We start from the raw sequence: 16,791 nt of genomic DNA, 5'->3' as shown, positions 1-16,791 counted from the left end.
GGGAAGCGAAATACTTATCAGAGCTAAATCCACCTTCATCGCCCTAAATTTTCATTTACAGCTATGAAGTCTAGTTTTCTGGAAGGTGAATTCGAGAAAATCCCCAGAGATCAGTGGTTTTGTGTATGTGGTGGCCCCTGGGTGGAAAACACCAGCCTCTATATTCTGCACTGTAAGCTGTATGAAACACCTAGGCATAAGTATTTAGAGAAATCTTTAGCAGTAGTTGCTACTGGATGAAGCTAAATATCTGTTGTCCGGTTCAGACAGGTCTGTAATGTTTAGCACAGCTCAACTTAGACAAAGCCATGTGGTCTTCCTTAAGTGCCAAGATTCTGTTTTTATGTATGTTTTATTTATTGTACAGGTCAAGTTTCTTTCTGTATGGTTCTTATGTATAATTTATGTCCATATGTTTCTGTTTGGCTGAGACCTGGATTTGGTTGCCTTATTAATAAATATGAATTTGAATTAGCCTACAATGTTTGTTCTGCATTTGCAAGAAATCATTCCTTCGGTGTGGCAGCCCCTGTTCTTAGCATTCCCTGCCAGTTAATATTAGACAGGTGCCTCATTGTACAGTTTTCAAGGCCTGCTAAAACCATTTTTGTTTAGGCAGTATTACCCAGACATGTAATTTTACTATCTCTATTTGGTTTTTATATTTTGATAATTTTACTATGTTAGCTGTTTTAAAATCTGTGGGTGGTTCCCCCCCCCTTTTTTAATGATTTTTTTTTTAAAAACCATTTAATGTAAACTTGTCTGAGATTATTATGTTGTTTAAGTGGGTTATTGATTTTGTTAAATGAAACAAAACCTCTGCTGTCTTTTAATTCTCAACAGTGCTGCATAGACAACTATGAAGAGGTCGTTAAGCTTCTTCTGAACCATGGTGCCAATGTCAACGCAAAGGACAATGAGCTCTGGACTCCTCTGCATGCGGCAGCAACATGTGGACACATCAACCTGGTGAAGATACTGATTCAGCAGTAGGTGACCTGTGTTACTTTTCTGTCTTATGCTGGGACGGACCCATTTTGAATACCTTTGTTCAAAGTTGGGGTCCTTGTTGCTTAGTCATGTGTTTCCAGTCCATCCCCTCTGCTATTGGTCTTAGCTGTGTTGAATGGTTTAATGTTGAATGGTTTCTTTAAATGTAAAGGTTCATCATTGTTCCACTCCATGTGTATGTCTTTAAGGGGCCAGAGCAAGGGCCAGAGCAAGATAACGAGACCCAGCTTTACAGCTGTGAAACATAGCAGGTGCTGCTGAGTTGTACTTGATCAAGGTGTGTCAGCATCTGGGTGTAGTATATAAGGAGCAGCACCTAGCTCTCCCATAACCCTGGGGGATGGGTTGGTGGTTGGGTCATGTTTGTTTGTTAATATATTTAGTGTAAATGGAGTTTTTGTTTTTCTTATTAAAACCTTCTTTAAGTACTTTTTGAGTCCCTTTTTAATGCATGGTCTCCCCAGCAAGCTCTCTGCAGCGCTACCATACTGCAAAAAGTCAACAAGCTGATCAGCAACACTTATTTGATTTCAAACAATGTGTCACCTGACATCCTGATGTCAGGTGATTGACAGGCAGACAGACCTCAAACTGTCAAAGGTGGTCCATGGGGGTGAAGGACATCAGAATCAGACTTGTCTGATCCAGTTCACTAGCCTACTCTTGGCCAGCCGGAAACTACAGCAAGTAGCAGGAACAAGACATGATAGATGAATATTTTGGGCAGCCAGCCACACAGCATCCATTGTTCTTGCGTTCTAGAATAACAGTCCTGGTATTCCCCCATGGGTAAGCAGTCCTAGAGTTCTTCAGGACTTATTCAGATTAGACTTGGCAGAAGTGAAGGTTTGGATTTATGCCACACTTCATTTCATGTTACCACTTGATATAAGCTAGAGTGGAATACTTTAAGAGTTGCCAGAATGTGGTTCACAGAACAGTTTATTCAGTCAGGGTGCTACTGATGAGAAGGCCCTGTTCTGCATCTCAACCCTTTGTGCCTCATAGGGCAGAGGGACACAGGACAAAGTCTCTCTCAGTGCCCCAGTACATGGGCAAATTCTTGTGAGAAGAGATGGTCCTTAAGACATCCTGATCTCAAAGAGTTTAGGCTCTTTTTACCTTGAATTAGATCTGGAAACAAATTGGATTTGCACTTCTGCTTTGTAAATGTATAATGTGTTGATGCTCCATGGAGATTCATTTTTTTTTATAAAAAAAAGGAAGAAGGAAAAGTAAACCACATGAGTCTGATGTCCGCCATCTTGCATGTTTAATGTGCTACTTCATAACTGCCAGTTTCTGAGCCTACCTTATATGGCTATTATGAATAAAAAATTGGGGGTACCCTGAGCTCCCTGGACCATAAAGAAGGCTGATCGCCGAAGAATTGATGCTTTTGAATTATGGTGCTGGAGGAGACTCTTGAGAGTCCCATGGACTGCAAGAAGATCAAACCTATCCATTCTGAAGGAAATCAGCCCTGAGCGCTCACTGGAAGGACAGATCGTGAAACTGAGGCTCCAATACTTTGGCCACCTCATGAGAAGAGAAGACTCCCTGGAAAAGACCCTGATGTTGAGAAAGATGGAGGGCACAAGGAGAAGGGGACGACAGAGAATGAGATGGTTGGATGGTGTTCTTGAAGCTACTAGCATGAGTTTGATCAAACTGCGGGAGGCAGTGGAGGACAGAAGTGCCTGGCGTGCTCTGGTCCATGGGGTCACGAAGAGTCGGACACGACTAAACGACTAAACAAAAAGAGCTCCCTGGAGGAAGAAAGGGATACAAATATGGTAGGATAAATAAATTCCGCTTTGCCTGCGCCTCAGTAATAAGAATGCTGTTGTTTTTGCACTGTGCCAGTTGATTCTCTGTACCAGAAGAAGCAACGGACTGGGATTTTTTCTTCCAGAACACAACACAGCATGTGGTTGTTGCAATCAAAGTAGTATTCAGTAAGAAGTCTATCAGATCAAAGGGTCTGTTTAAATACAGAATCAAAAGGCTTCAGTGCCACAACATGGAACCCAGAGAGACCTGTAGAAGTAGCAGCCGTACAAAGGATGTCAGATCCTGTGCTTTGTTTGCTGATTTAGACGGACTCTATAAAAAGAACCTGCAAGTGTGTTTTACATTGTAATTTCCTCTGTTCTCATGGGGAGGAAAAATGAGCATGAATATCAATGGAAGCGACTGCCTGGTCTCCACTTCAAAGGGATATAAATGTCAAGGCAGATCAAGCTTAATCTGTATTAGGATATTATTTTCACGTTGAGGCCACATGTGGTTCAGAATATATTGGGACACCCCTAGGATTTTGTTACAGGCACGGGAATTGACTTGTTGAAGCAGAATGGTGGGCCTGTCGGTTTTGGTGCCCTGCGCAAAACGGAATGCATGAACTGAGAGAAATGTGGGAATGGGACAGTGAAAATGCATGTGAGAGAGACAAGCTCTTACATTTTGGGGTGAGAGGGAGACAAGTTCTCACCGTTTGGGGTGAGGGTGGTGGGGGCTGGTTCTCTTGCAAGAAAGCAAAGATCCATAAGGTTAGAGGCAGCTGATGTAGCAACTGCATTATAGATTTAGGTAGGGTGGTGATAAAATTCCAGAGAAAGCACAGTCTGTGTGACTCCTTACTGACATATGCTATTTGGACTGAGAAGCTAATGTGGAAGTAAGGGCTTTATACGGTCTGGTGTATCCCTACTGGCCTGGATTTATGCTGTGTGATCAACTGATTGTATTCAGGCTAGAACTATGGACTAGAGGGTGTTCTTGATCTACAGCAGTGGTACGGAGTGGCCCTCACAATGGTGTTGCGACTCCCAACTCCTATCAGCCTCAGCTAACATGGCCAATGGTCAGGGTGTTGTAATCCAACAACAACTGGAAGGTCACAGGCTCCCCGCCCTTTATCTACAGAGTCTAATCCACTTGGTTTTCTGAGAGACAAGAGATTAGAGTACTGTGACCAAACAGTGACAGGTGGAGGCACCGTCTCTCAGGGTGTCTTGCTGTATTAAGTGGGAAGGAATTGTTTTCTTTGGGAGTTTATAATTTAAGGTATTTTCATTCATGCCTTTCCTTATCCTGCTGGCAGATGGAAAAAGTAGTCATGGGGATACAGATCCCCATGACAAAAGTAAGGTCTCAACTGACTCCCACCTGCTTTGCTTCATTTGGCTCTTGGGGGGAAAACACCTCTGAAACCCACCACAGCTCTATATGTCTCCAGTAATGCACTGTTAAGTTTTGGGCACCATGTTTGAGTTGTTGTTGTCTATTTATTTATACCCCACCTTTCCTCCTGACAGGGAGTCAAGACAGCTTACAAATAAAAAGAACAGCTAAAATCTTAGAGAAAAACCAATAATTAAAAAACAATTAAAATTGATAGAGTTAAGCCTATAAAGCAAACAGATAATTGCAATAAAACCATCCCTTTCATTAAAAGCAGTCAGTTCTCAAAAGCTTGATGGGACAAGATTTTCTGTCACATGTGCTCTGCATTACCCTTGAGATCCTTGGATCCAAGTGTGCTGATATCTCTCATGCCTGGCTTTCTTCTTGCAGTGGAGCAGACCTGCTAGCAGTGAATGCAGACGGGAACATGCCGTATGACCTGTGCGAAGACGAACCAACTCTAGACGTCATTGAGACCTGCATGGCATACCAGGGTAAGGCCCTGTTATGAGAAACTGGAGCTTCAGGTGTGGGCTTGTGTTGCTATTTGACATCTTCCTGTGGAGGTTGAATGTCCAGTGCAGGTGAATCCAGCATCCCATCCTAGCATGGCTCATAGCAAGAATGATGAGAGCTGTAGTCCAGCTACATCTGCAGAGCCACAGGTTCCCTCATCCCTGTAAAGGAACAGCCATGCTGCTATTGGAAAATGTATTAGGGGCAGATGTGCATTGCAGCACTTGAGCAGCAGAAGCATGCAGCCTTCTAAGGCCAATATAAAAGCCAAACCTTCATGGCATGGTGTGACACTGTGGGGGTGGAGGAGGGGTATGTATTATTTGTGAGCATCCAGGCCATGTTCTCATGAGTCAAACTATTGATAGCCACCAATTTAGAGAATTTAAAAGAGGATTAGACAACAACAACAACAAGAAGAGTTTGGATTTGATATCCCGCCTTTCACTCTCTTTAAGGAGTCTCAAAGTTGCTAACATTCTCCTTTCCCTTCCTCCCCCACAACAAACACTCTGTGAGGTGAGTGAGGCTGAGAGACTTCAAAGAAAGGTGACTAGCCCAAGGTCACCCAGCAGCTGCATGTAGAGGAGCGGAGACGCGAACCCGGGTCCCCTGATTACGAGACTACGGCTCTTAACCACTACACCACACTGGCTCTCTAGTGTGGCTAGGAATGATGGAAGCTGTAGTCTACCTGTTACCCTATCCCTGATCTAGCACATTAAATTATCTTTTTGCATCCATGAAAATATTTAAGTTTAAGGTAGCTCTGTTCAGCTGCACAACTGCTGCACCAAACTTTAATTTCTTCCGGCAGTTTAGTGCCCAGTCCTGGGCAAAAGAAAACCACTTCCTGGAAGTAAACAAGGCAGTAGTCTATCCCCATGCAGAGCTATGTGTGTGGTCTGGTGTTCCCCACATGTACACCAGAGCTGCTGAAGTCAGTGACTGCAGTCCAGCAGATTTATTTACGTATATCCATCCCCGTAATCATTTTGATTACTATTTGCTGATTTTTTCTATGTGTGTAGTCTAAGGGGCTAGCTACATGTTATGTGCAAATAAAGGCATTATTAATTCTGATGCTGCTGGTTTTTTAAAAAAATAAAAACTGCTCTGTTTGAAACAGAAAAGCATCAGGGAGGTATGCTTAAACCCAGCTAGATGGGTGGGGTATAAATAATAAATTATTATTATTTTATTTTTATTATTTTATTATAAACCTTTTGTCATCCAGCTGTTTCTTTGCTCCAAATGCTTCCCTCTCTCATCTGGCTTTCCCCCTGAAATTAAAAAGAAAGGTGTTCATAAGTCTGGAACAGATTTATTTTAAAAGCCACTCTCCTATACCCATTTGCCTGTAACATGTATGTTAGCCTGTAAGCTAACCAAACTATTTTTCCGTTAAGTCAAAGAGAACCTCATGCTGTTCCTACTCCTCTCCTTTTGCTCACTGTAGGAATCACACAGGAGAAAATCAATGAGACGCGAGCTGCGCCAGAACAGGCAATGGTTGATGATATTACAGAGATGATAGCAACAGGGCAAGATCTGAACAGGACCGATGCACAAGGTGCTACGCTGGTGAGCCATATTCTCACTGAATTATTATAAGAAGCTGGCTGCCTGCCTGCCTTTGGATGTAATTGGACTTGTAAATCTTTGACATTTCCTTTATTGCTTTTTTCCTGTGGATCTTCTTGAAATGACGGATGTTCAGGGTAGACAATTACTTTTTAAGAGGGCTGAAAGGAATTTCAGTTCCAGTGGTATATTATTTTTATATTAGCCCAATCAAAGCTTTATTATTACGGTTGATGGCCAGCATTATGAAACCAGGATAAGAGAGTTATGTTGCTCTTATTTTAGTTATATTTGTGTTTTGCCTTTTTTCCAAGGAACTCAAGGTTTTCAATAGTTCTCTCCCCCCCTTTCCCCCCCTCACAACAACCATGTGAGGTAAGTAAGCCTGGGTGTGTGTTAAAATACAAGACATGAGAGCTCCATGTTCTGATGTCCCGAAGCTTCTATTTTTAGTTTTTAAAATTACTGCAAGGGTTTCCGTTTTGATTGGCCCTGCGGCAATAGAGGAAGGGTTGTATTTTCCACAGCAGGGCAAATAGCAGCTTTGCAGGAGGGGATTTAGATCAGGGGAATTTTGCAAGGAGGGAACAGTTAACTCTCCCTCCCTCCCAAATCTGTAATTCTTCTCAGCTGTTTTTTTATTTTTTAAAAAACCTTCTGTACATTGGCCCTAGTATGAGCAGGTCCTGACCACACACCCTCCCCCCCCCCCCCCAATACTCCCCACACTCTGGGCTGACCCACAGTCAGACATCTGGGCTCCTGCTGAAATATTTATCCCCCACCCCCGCCCGCCACCTTTTTACAGCCTTCCTCCTAAGCAGCTCAGCTTGATGTGCAATGAGGAGTTTATCTCACGACAGCGTCACTAAACCTCTCTGAGGGTTCACCTGAGAAGTGGTGACTAAATATACAGCACTTGTATGTGCATTCCGCCTTAGAAATTGCTCCAAGGGCATCCTTCTGGCTGAAAAAAGCATCATTTCATCACTGGCACAAAATGGGAGATTCTGATCGCTAACTACACCTGGTTTTGTTACTGTAGTTAGGGGGTCAGGGATTAACACAACATCACATGAACTTTTCCAGATAGGAACAGTTTGAGAGTGCGTTGGGTGTGTGTGTGGATCTCATCCCTTATTGCGGTGGTCTTGGGTAACAAAACAGGTGGCTGCATAGTGTTCAGTGTGAGTTAATTCTGCAAGTGAGCTTTAAATTGATTCTCACACTCATCAGTGCTTAGGAGAACAAAACCACATTCATTTTTAATCTGGAATAAATACCGTGATGTTCAAGAGTAGGTTTGTATGTCAAGAGCAGCCACCACCGACTGCTGAAATGTGGCAGGTCAGGTGTCCTAAATGAAATTGGTGTTTGCAATTGCTGGTTCCCATCAAATGCACAGGTTGCTGCACTTTATTAATTTTAGCATTCCATGGGACAATTGCTAGTATTACTATCCCTCCTTCCCTACAGAGGTGTGCCTGACACCTTCACTGCACATTTCCATCATATGCTGAAGATGCATCTCTTTACCCTGGCCTTTGACACTTGAGATGCATATGCATATTTTTGGACCCACCCTGATCATAATTTGTTTTAAATCATTTTTTTATATTGTATTTAAAATTGCAGCAACATTCACCAGAATCTTAAGAGTAAAGATCTGTTTGTTTGTTTGTTTTGTTTGTTTGATTGATTAATAATATTAATATCTACTACAGCGAGGCATTTTAATTCAGGAAAACAGTATGGCGACATAGCTTAGTTTGTAGTGCAGGAGACTCTTAATCTCAGGGCTGTGGGTTTGAGTCCCACGTTGGACAGAAGATTCCTGCATTGCAGGGGGTTGGACTAGATGACCCTCGTGGTGCCTTCCAACTCTGCAGTTCTGCAACTCTACAATTTTAAATCTTCCTCCTCAGTACTTGGCCCTGATCCAAATGGTGGTGGTTTGTGGGAGGTGGGGTGTTACTGCTACACAGCTGTTCCAACAGAGGGGAAATGTGTTGGGAGGTCCAGTTACATCTACTTTGGCCCTAAGACAAGTTGTTTCAGTAGCAAAATTGATAACGAAATTCTGTTTTGCACATCAAGCTCTGGCAAGGAAGGCAAGGAGTTTCTCTAGCATAGCAATGCTCCGTTCACTTGGAGCCCCCTATTGGTTTAGTGGAGTTCTGTCTGGCTGTTAATGGTGGGCTATGGATGAAATAGAAAGGTCATGGGTATTAAATTTATATCAAGCCATGCTTATTTGGCTGGGCCAGTATTAGGAGCAAGAGCCATAAGGGTTGTGTCATTGTGGTGGAGCACACATTTTGCGCACAGCTTCAGTTCCCAGCATCTCCAAGTAAGGCTGGAAGAGACCTGGCAGACCGATGATCTGACTTGATATATGGCAATTTTCTATGTGCTCATTGCCATACTTTGCTTGGGGCAGTCTTGATTTTGTATTAGGGTCAGATTGTCTGAGCTTGGCAAAACATCTACAGATAATAAAGAGTCTTATTACTAGCTGTGCAGATTCAGTACTAAGAAATTAAGAGGCAGTTGCTAAGCATTTGCTTTGAGTTGGAAAGGAATGGGAGCTGCAGCAATCTTAAGAACTCTTAATTCCTGAAATGGATGCAAAGCTGAATGAGGTATTGGTACAAGGAGCAGGAGCCCAGTTGAGAATACAGCTTAGGTCTTTGGGATGCACTTAATCCTTAAGGTCAGGCTCTAGGTTGTTTCAGACTCAATATAAAAAGCATTGCCTTCTCCTTCTCCTTCTCCTTCTCCTTCTCCTTCTCCTTCTCCTTCTCCTTCTCCTTCTCCTTCTCCTTCTCCTTCTCCTAGTTGCATATAGCTGCAGCCAATGGCTACCTGCATGCAGCAGAGATTCTTCTGGACCATGGAGCAAGGCTGGACCTCAAGGACTGGGATGGCTGGGAGCCCCTACATGCCGCTGCCTTCTGGGGACACGTATGTGTTTTGTTGCAAACCTTTCGGAAGAGGGCAAGACCAACTCATGAGAAGTAGTTCCTCAAAGACCTTTACCTACGATAGCTAAATAGAACCTCAATATCATTGGCTGGGGAGCAACCATGAAGAGAGCCTTATATCCTACCTGTGAGCTTCCCTGCTGTGGGGAGACAAGATGCTGCAGGACTTGACTGGAGAGCCAGTGTGGTGTAGTGGTTAAGAGCAGTAGACTCGTAATCTGGTGAACCGGGTTCGCATCTCCGCTCCTCCACATGCAGCTGCTGGGTGACCTTGGGCCAGTCACACTTCCCTGAAGTCTCTCAGCCCCACTCACCTCACAGAGTGTTTGTTGAAGGGGAGGAAGGGAAAGGAGAATTTTAGCCGCTTTGAGACTCCTTTGGGTCTCAAAGCGGGATATCAAATCCAAACTCTCTTCTTGACAAGGCCTTCTCCTATCTGCTCTGGCCAGGTTGAAGATGAAGTTCAAAACATATGGAGGGCACCAGGTTGGGGAAAGTTGGACTAGAGTTTTGGTCTGATTCAGCAGGGCTCTTCTTGCAATGCCAAGTTCATCTGTGTAAAAGACATGGCCCTAGTGTTCGGAGGACTAGTAAGAATTTTGCTTTCTTTCCTTTATTCCAGATGCATATGGCAGAGCTGTTGGTGTCTCACGGCGCAAGCTTGAGCGCCCGAACCACCATGGATGAGATGCCAATAGGTGAGCTGTAATTCTGCCTCCGTTTGCACTTTCCATTCTTGGGCAAATGCATATCCTGGCTCCCCATCTGAATATCAGTCTTCTGGGGGCATGTTCTTTACATCTCCACCCCCCACAAATTGCTGGGGGGGGGAATCTGAACCCAAGACTGGTTTATGCACATGAATAAAATAAGCTCATGTTTTCTGTTCTCAGTCTTAGGTGCTGCTGGGCTTGGAGTACTCCTAATAAAATGCAGTGTGTGGGCTGGGGTCTGTAGTTACCATGCAGTCTTTAGCTACATCATTGCAAGGCAGCTCAGCTCAAGGGTTTGGTTTCTATTCCCTTTAGACCTCTGTGAAGAAGAAGAGTTTAAGGTTCTGCTCTTGGAGCTGAAGCATAAGCACGATGTCATCATGAAGTCTCAGATGAGGCACAAGTCCTCCTTGAGCAGAAGAACCTCCAGCACTGGAAGCAGAGGGTGAGTGAGCAGAGAGAAGCCATGTTGGCTAGATGTATATTTCCATGCCTTAGTGCTTGGCGAGTCTGAGCTTTGTAGCCGCTTAGTGGGATTTCCAACTGGCCACAGTTGACTTCTGTAAGCTTACTTTCAATAAATAAAAGCAGATTCAGCAAGAAAGGCAACATGGCAAATGCATGCCATAACTGCAAGATTTAACTGAGAATGTGGGCTTGTGGTGGAGACAAAACTGATTTCCTACAAGAGATATCTTAGGAAGAAATCCTACAGTGTGATTTATCGGGGGCTAAAATTAACCTTTTCCTTATTATTATTTTATATTGCACTGTTACCACAATGTGTTGTTTTACAGAAGAACATAAGCAAAGAAATATATCAGGTGGTTCTTGCTACCAAGATCTTACAAAAACAATTTTATCTGTGTTAGTTTTGAAATATAGATTAAAAAAAAATGGGAGGGAGAGGCATGGGTTACAAGAAGTGAATCTGATCAAATGCAGTTGCATGCAGTTCTATACATGCTCTAAGCCCCTTGAACGCAGTGAGATTTTCTTAGGCCTGCATAGGATTGTGTTGTGTTGAATGTGAGAACTAAGGGGGTTAAGGATTCTCAACCTTTTTATATACCTACAGTATATTGAGGGAAGACGCACAGTTTGCTAGCATGGAATGAGAGCCACCTACTGACCATTTAGTATCATGGTAGCTAATGCTTTAGTTATGAATTATGGAGCAATTACATGTCCTGGGCAAAAATATTATAGCAGATTTGCATATTTGCCTACTCACAATAATTCATGCAAGCATTTCAGTGAATTCAGTTGCTGCTGAACCAAGGCAAAAGTTGACAGATTTCAGGCTTGTACATGGGATCTTTTGAATTCTTTTTACTACTGTCCTGAGATTCACAAGCTGCAGTCTTATGTAAAAGATATACTCTCTGGCCAATTAAAGAATTCTGAATTTGAGTAACAGAACTTAAAGGAGCTCACAGCCTTTCCATGCAGAACTCCACTCCTGGGCTCCTAATTTCAACAGGATAACTTAGGGTGTAAGGGGAGTCATTTTGCTGCTGCTATTATTAAATATAACTGGGAGTCAGAATCCCTTGCTTATAACCTCCAGGTTGGATTACTGCAATATGCTATATATGGGGCTGTCCTTGGCCTAGAAGCTGCAGCTAGTGCAAAATGCAGTGGCTTGGCTTCTCACCTGGACAGGCTATCGCCACCATGTTATGGTACTGCTGAAAGGATTGCACTCACTGCCAATAAGCTGCCGGGCACAATTCAAGGTGTTTGTTCTTGTGTACAAAGCTCTATATAGCTTGGGATGAGGGCATCAAAAATATTGCCTCACCCCACCTTGGAAAAAACTATGACTTTGAGTCACGGCTGGGAAAGGTGGGTGCGCTTAGGCCTGGCGGGTCAATCTCTGAAGTCCCATAGGCCTAATCACTACTACTACTACTACTACTACTACTACTACTACTAATAATAATAATAATAAGTTCAAAGGGTGAAGGGTACTTTTCTTATTAGCAAGGCCTGAAGATGCTTATATGCAACTTGGTGAAATATTCTGAAGGGCTGTTCACACTGCAAATGTAGCTGCAGAACGATGAATGTAGCTGCTCCATTTCAGTGATTATCCTCTTCACAATCCCTCTCCTCTGTCCTTTTTTCTTCAGGAAAGTGGTACGGAGGGCAAGCCTTTCTGACCGAACCAACCTTTACAGAAAGGAGTATGAGAAGGAGGCCATCATCTGGCAGCAAATAGAATCTTCAGAAGAGCAGAGGACCTCTGGCTACAACGGTGACATCAGGGAGTCTTGCTCCAACCAAGAGAACACAGATCCAGTAAGGGGCAAAGTAATAACTAACTAATCCTTCTGTTGGGGTGAAGGTATTTCCAGTGCTCCAAAGTAGAGTGGAAGTTTTGTTATCCCAATAGCCTATGCTCCAACGTGTGCTCATCTATTGCCTCATGCCGATCTCATGGGGTTGTGTCCCTCTCCCCCCCACCCCACCAATCCCAGAAGGTTTTGGATAACCTGACAAAAAGAATGGAAGCAGACTGCCCTGTGTCTGCTTATCGGCTTATGAATGTTTTCACAAGCCACAGGCTAGCCTAACATAGCAGGCATGCATAGCTCCCTGGTGCATGGAAATCAGTAAGCGTCAGTCAAATGATAAATGGTTAGTCTGTGAAGAATACAGAGAACATAAAGATTTGATTAATTATGAAAGAATCTAAGGAAGGGAAATGACTGAAGAACAGATGTAAATGCAAGTAAGACAACTAAGAGACGTGTGGTGAATGCGGTGGAAGTCTTTTATAATATTTTAACTAAGATTTATATATTGCAGTATTTGAAGCAAGAATTCGGAAATGTTCCAGGTTATGAAAAGTATTTTTTCTTTTCTTTTGTCTTTTTTGTTAATATATTTTTTATTTTTCCTTTTCTTTATTTTTATTTTTATTAGTTTTCATTTGGGAAAATATGTATATAAGTGTGTTTACAGTGTTATGTATTGTTCTTTGTTTAATTTTTATTTTTTGAAAAAATTAATAAAAATATATTTTTTTTAAAAAAAAAAGATAAATGGTTAGTCATGGCTGAGCCTTTTTCATTTTCTTTTCTGTTTCAGAACTCTCCAGCAGATTCACCCACAGTCCTTCCGGAGCTGGTAACCAAAAGCACGCAGTGTGACTCGGAAACCCTCCTCCAGAACGGGCTCAACTTATCCTCTGCCACTTACCAATACTCTATCCCTAATGGAGATGTTTGGAAAATGCATTCTGCCCTGGACAATGAGGCAGGCCAAGCACTGCCCTATGATACCCCCGGAGTCCCTGACTCTCATCAGATCTGGGGGGGCTACAAAGAAAGGAGCCACCAAACCCTCGCGGAGCTGAAACGGCAGCGGGCAGCGGCGAAGCTTCTCAACCACCCCTTCATCAGCACACACTTTGGGAGCAACGGGGGCAGCACAGCTGAGAACGGGGGAGAAGCGAAAGAGCACCTGATTAGCTCCAGGACTCCTTCCTATACATCCAATGGGACTTCAGTTTATTACACAGTGTCGAGCGGGGATCCACCTCTCTTAAAGTTCAAAGCTCCCATGGAAGAAATGGAGGAGAAGGTGCACGGGTGCTGCAGAATTTCCTGATCCAATTTCATTGCTAACCAGCTGAGATGCTAAGCTGGGTAGGCATGTTGCTTCCTCTGCTGAGTCTTGGTTGTTATCACTGCGGAACGGGAGAATCTGGATCAGTCATCTCAGGCCAGGCTGTACCAGGCTTACTCATTTTTAGTACCTTACTTTGCTTTTGCAATTCCATTACAAAATCAAGCAAGTGTAGGTGGCAGAGAGAAATCCAGGACAGCTCCTTACTGCATACTCTTGTCCACGAGAGAGAGAGAGAGAGAGAGAGAGAGAGAGAGAGAGAGAGATCATTACATCCATGTGATTGCTAACCCCATCTCTATTTCTGAGCTTCTTGGGCCACCATGCTCCTGAAAAATGGCACTTTGGGAACAAACCCTCTCAACACATCCTTGGTGCACCATTACCAAAGGTATGCGATCCAAACCCGAGCACTTTTACGAGCAGCGTAGGTGGACTGTTGAAGGACTCACTTTGCCTACACAAATGTGAGGTTTTTGCACACAGAAGACATATGCACTTTACTACAACAACCAGTAGACTGTTCTGTGACAACACAGTTGGGACACTTAGCCATCCTGTTGCCAATTTTTTTGAGCCACTATTTCCTGTTGTGCTCTCTCTCAACACAGAGAGTTGGATAGGTCTTCTCTGCAAGCGGCAACCCTATTATAAATGGGTGGGATATTCTGAGCTCCTTAGAGGAGTGATACAGATAAAAGGGATTAATGGTTCACACATAACCTCCATTGCAGTCCTTTCACTTGGGCATAATTTGACACATGGCTGGAATTCAACTTTAAGTTCATCATATTTCATCAGAGAGCAGCTGTGTTTGGATCCCCCCCCCAAACCACTGTTGGGGAAAGATTAGGCTAGATGGGATCTTCTTCCATTTGTCTAAACATTATTTTTTGTCACTTGGACCGTTGTAATTGTATTTTTGGTTAGCCCATGCTTACTATGCCTAAGAGAGTATTTGAAATGGCTCTTGAACATTAAAGTTTGTGGCCTGTTTTGTTTTGGCAAAATCTTCCTGTTCTGCTGTGATTCTCATATCATCCTCTGATATTTACAATTTCTGGCTTTTTCTCAGCTATTCCTCAGCTATTTTAGTAACCAGGGTTACTAAAATAAGGTTTGGAAACACTCAGCTGTTTAAAAATATAGGCAGTACTGTACATTGAGAAAGATGCAGGGCCTTCAATGAAAATTGCTGGGTTGAGTTCTCCTCTACCATAACATGCAGCAGTAACATTTATCCCATGTTTGTGGTGTCATGACATTGTGCATTACCTCACCTTACTCATTGGCTGATGTGACTGCAGATGGGGAAACACTTCATGTCATGACATTGTGCAAGAAATAGCAGATCTTATGGAAAGACAGCCTCATATCATCTGTCTCGTGTAATTCTGCTCGCATGGGAAGCTCTTGACAGTGAACAAAAGCCATCACACAGCAATAAGAATATTAACCAAGGGCTGGAAGCAAATCCTGCGGCCAAATAACAATGCTGCTCATTGAAGGTCTTCAGCATGAGTAGCCTCTCCTTCGGCCACACCATTGTGCAAGAAGTGGCATTCATCTTAAATCCCCCCAAACATCAGTTTTATTTACTTCTGAAAGGCTGCGTAGTTTTGCATGTGCTGTGCAGTCTCATCTCCTAAAGATTAGACTCAGAATTCTTTCTCTGACAGCTCAAAGACCACGTCACTGCGGCATCCGTTTTGAGAGCGAGGCCTAGCTTTTCCTTCATGGCAAAAACAATATACAATGCACAGCATAGCTATCTAAGATGGCTGACTTGCCGTCTCAACCTCTGCAGAATACAATGCTGAATATTCTGAATACAAAGCAGAATACTGAACGCAGCAGTAGGCCATGTGCAGTCCCCAATCTCCAAGTGGGGTAATCTCTCAGTGGGCTCAGTATATACTTGAGTTGGATTTCCTTGGGAAGTCGGTCACTGGAGGTTTGTGGTGGTGTCTTTGTAATGTATGGCTTTATAACACACATACAGGTTAAGCGTAAGATAAAAGGGCTCACATCATTAACACTCCAACAGAACTTGATTTCCTAATAGTTTATTTTGGGGGTGCCTTTTTTGTAGTTATGGGTCATCACAGTCATTGCTTTGGTTGCTCATTGAAATCAGGCCTTTGTATGTTCTTTGTCTTTGGTGACAAAGTTAGATTGGCTCCCTTCTTTCCTACTTGCTCCCAGCCAGAGGAAGTGACACGTAGGTGTTGAGCCCTGATTCCCAAATGGCTCTTCCCTTCCAGAATCACTGATCCATTGAGACATCTCCTTAACCGAGTCAGATCCTTGACCATTCTGCCAGGGCCATCAAGATAATCTTGGAACAATTTGTCACATCTACTTTCTTCTTATCCAACTCTACAAAGAAACATGAGGCTGTGAGGAATCCCAGCATCTTGGCACCCCTTGCCACCCCAGAACATAGCAATATATGCGCCAGGTATAAGCAGTGGAGGGAAAGCAACTATAGCCACTTACTGCTATAGTATGGGCAGGATTCAACCAATGAGTCACAGCAGTGGAAGCCCATGGAAAGACTCCCACTAGTGCAACAGGGCTTCCTCCACTTCCCTCCCCTGTGCCACCTGAAATTGGCTTGGAGGGTTGTGAGAACTGCAGAACACATGGGGGAGATCACTCCAGCTAGCAAGCTGAAATGTTTGCCCTGATGGAATTATCTATCATAGCACAACATTAAATTCCTCCATATATGTCCTGGGTCTGGGCCACATACCTGCCTAAATGTGACATGTAAATAAGCCTCGGTGTAAGAGAGTATAGAAGCAATAACAGTTATGGCTCATATATCTCATTTAAGTGATTTTGTTGAGAAAGCAGCTCTGGAGCTAGAGCTGAGAAAACTAGTAAAATAATCGAAGATTGCACACACAATGCAGTAAACTTGCAAAAACTCTTTCAGCTCAGTTAATCAGGTTGTGCTTAGTCCATTCTTTGCTTCTCCTTGCAGTATAATTTACACCACAGATTCTTGAAAAAGAAGCCCCAATTGGTGCCCTCCAGATTTCATTGGGACTATAACTTCTATCAACCCCACTTAAACCACAAGCTGTAAACCCCTCTTTTTCCCCTTGATTCACCACTCTTGGTTTGTGCAAGGGAGACAAACTATAAGC

The 16,791-nt window shown here is 43.2% G+C and overlaps 1 protein-coding gene across 6 annotated transcripts in view; it reads left to right on the top strand.

Moving 5' to 3' along the window:
* Positions 1-14,646, top strand: part of PPP1R16B (protein phosphatase 1 regulatory subunit 16B) — a 113,652-nt gene extending 99,006 nt beyond the window's left edge. For all 6 annotated transcript variants that reach the window (XM_083508092.1, XM_083508090.1, XM_083508091.1 and 3 more), the window contains 8 exons: positions 847-992; positions 4,594-4,697; positions 6,179-6,303; positions 9,142-9,267; positions 9,910-9,985; positions 10,316-10,445; positions 12,136-12,304; positions 13,097-14,646. In XM_083508092.1, coding sequence (XP_083364218.1) covers positions 847-992; positions 4,594-4,697; positions 6,179-6,303; positions 9,142-9,267; positions 9,910-9,985; positions 10,316-10,445; positions 12,136-12,304; positions 13,097-13,618 — 1,398 coding nt within the window. In that variant the 3' untranslated portion in view covers positions 13,619-14,646. The remainder of the gene's footprint in view (positions 1-846; positions 993-4,593; positions 4,698-6,178; positions 6,304-9,141; positions 9,268-9,909; positions 9,986-10,315; positions 10,446-12,135; positions 12,305-13,096) is intronic.
* The last annotated feature ends 2,145 nt before the right edge of the window (positions 14,647-16,791 follow it).

This window comes from Podarcis liolepis (genome assembly GCF_965112155.1).
Source record: "Podarcis liolepis genome assembly, chromosome: 6".
In the NCBI taxonomy this organism is placed as follows: domain Eukaryota; kingdom Metazoa; phylum Chordata; class Lepidosauria; order Squamata; family Lacertidae; genus Podarcis; species Podarcis liolepis.
The sequence above is the reverse complement of the archived record's forward strand: the minus strand, read 5'-3'. Positions and strand labels throughout refer to the sequence as shown.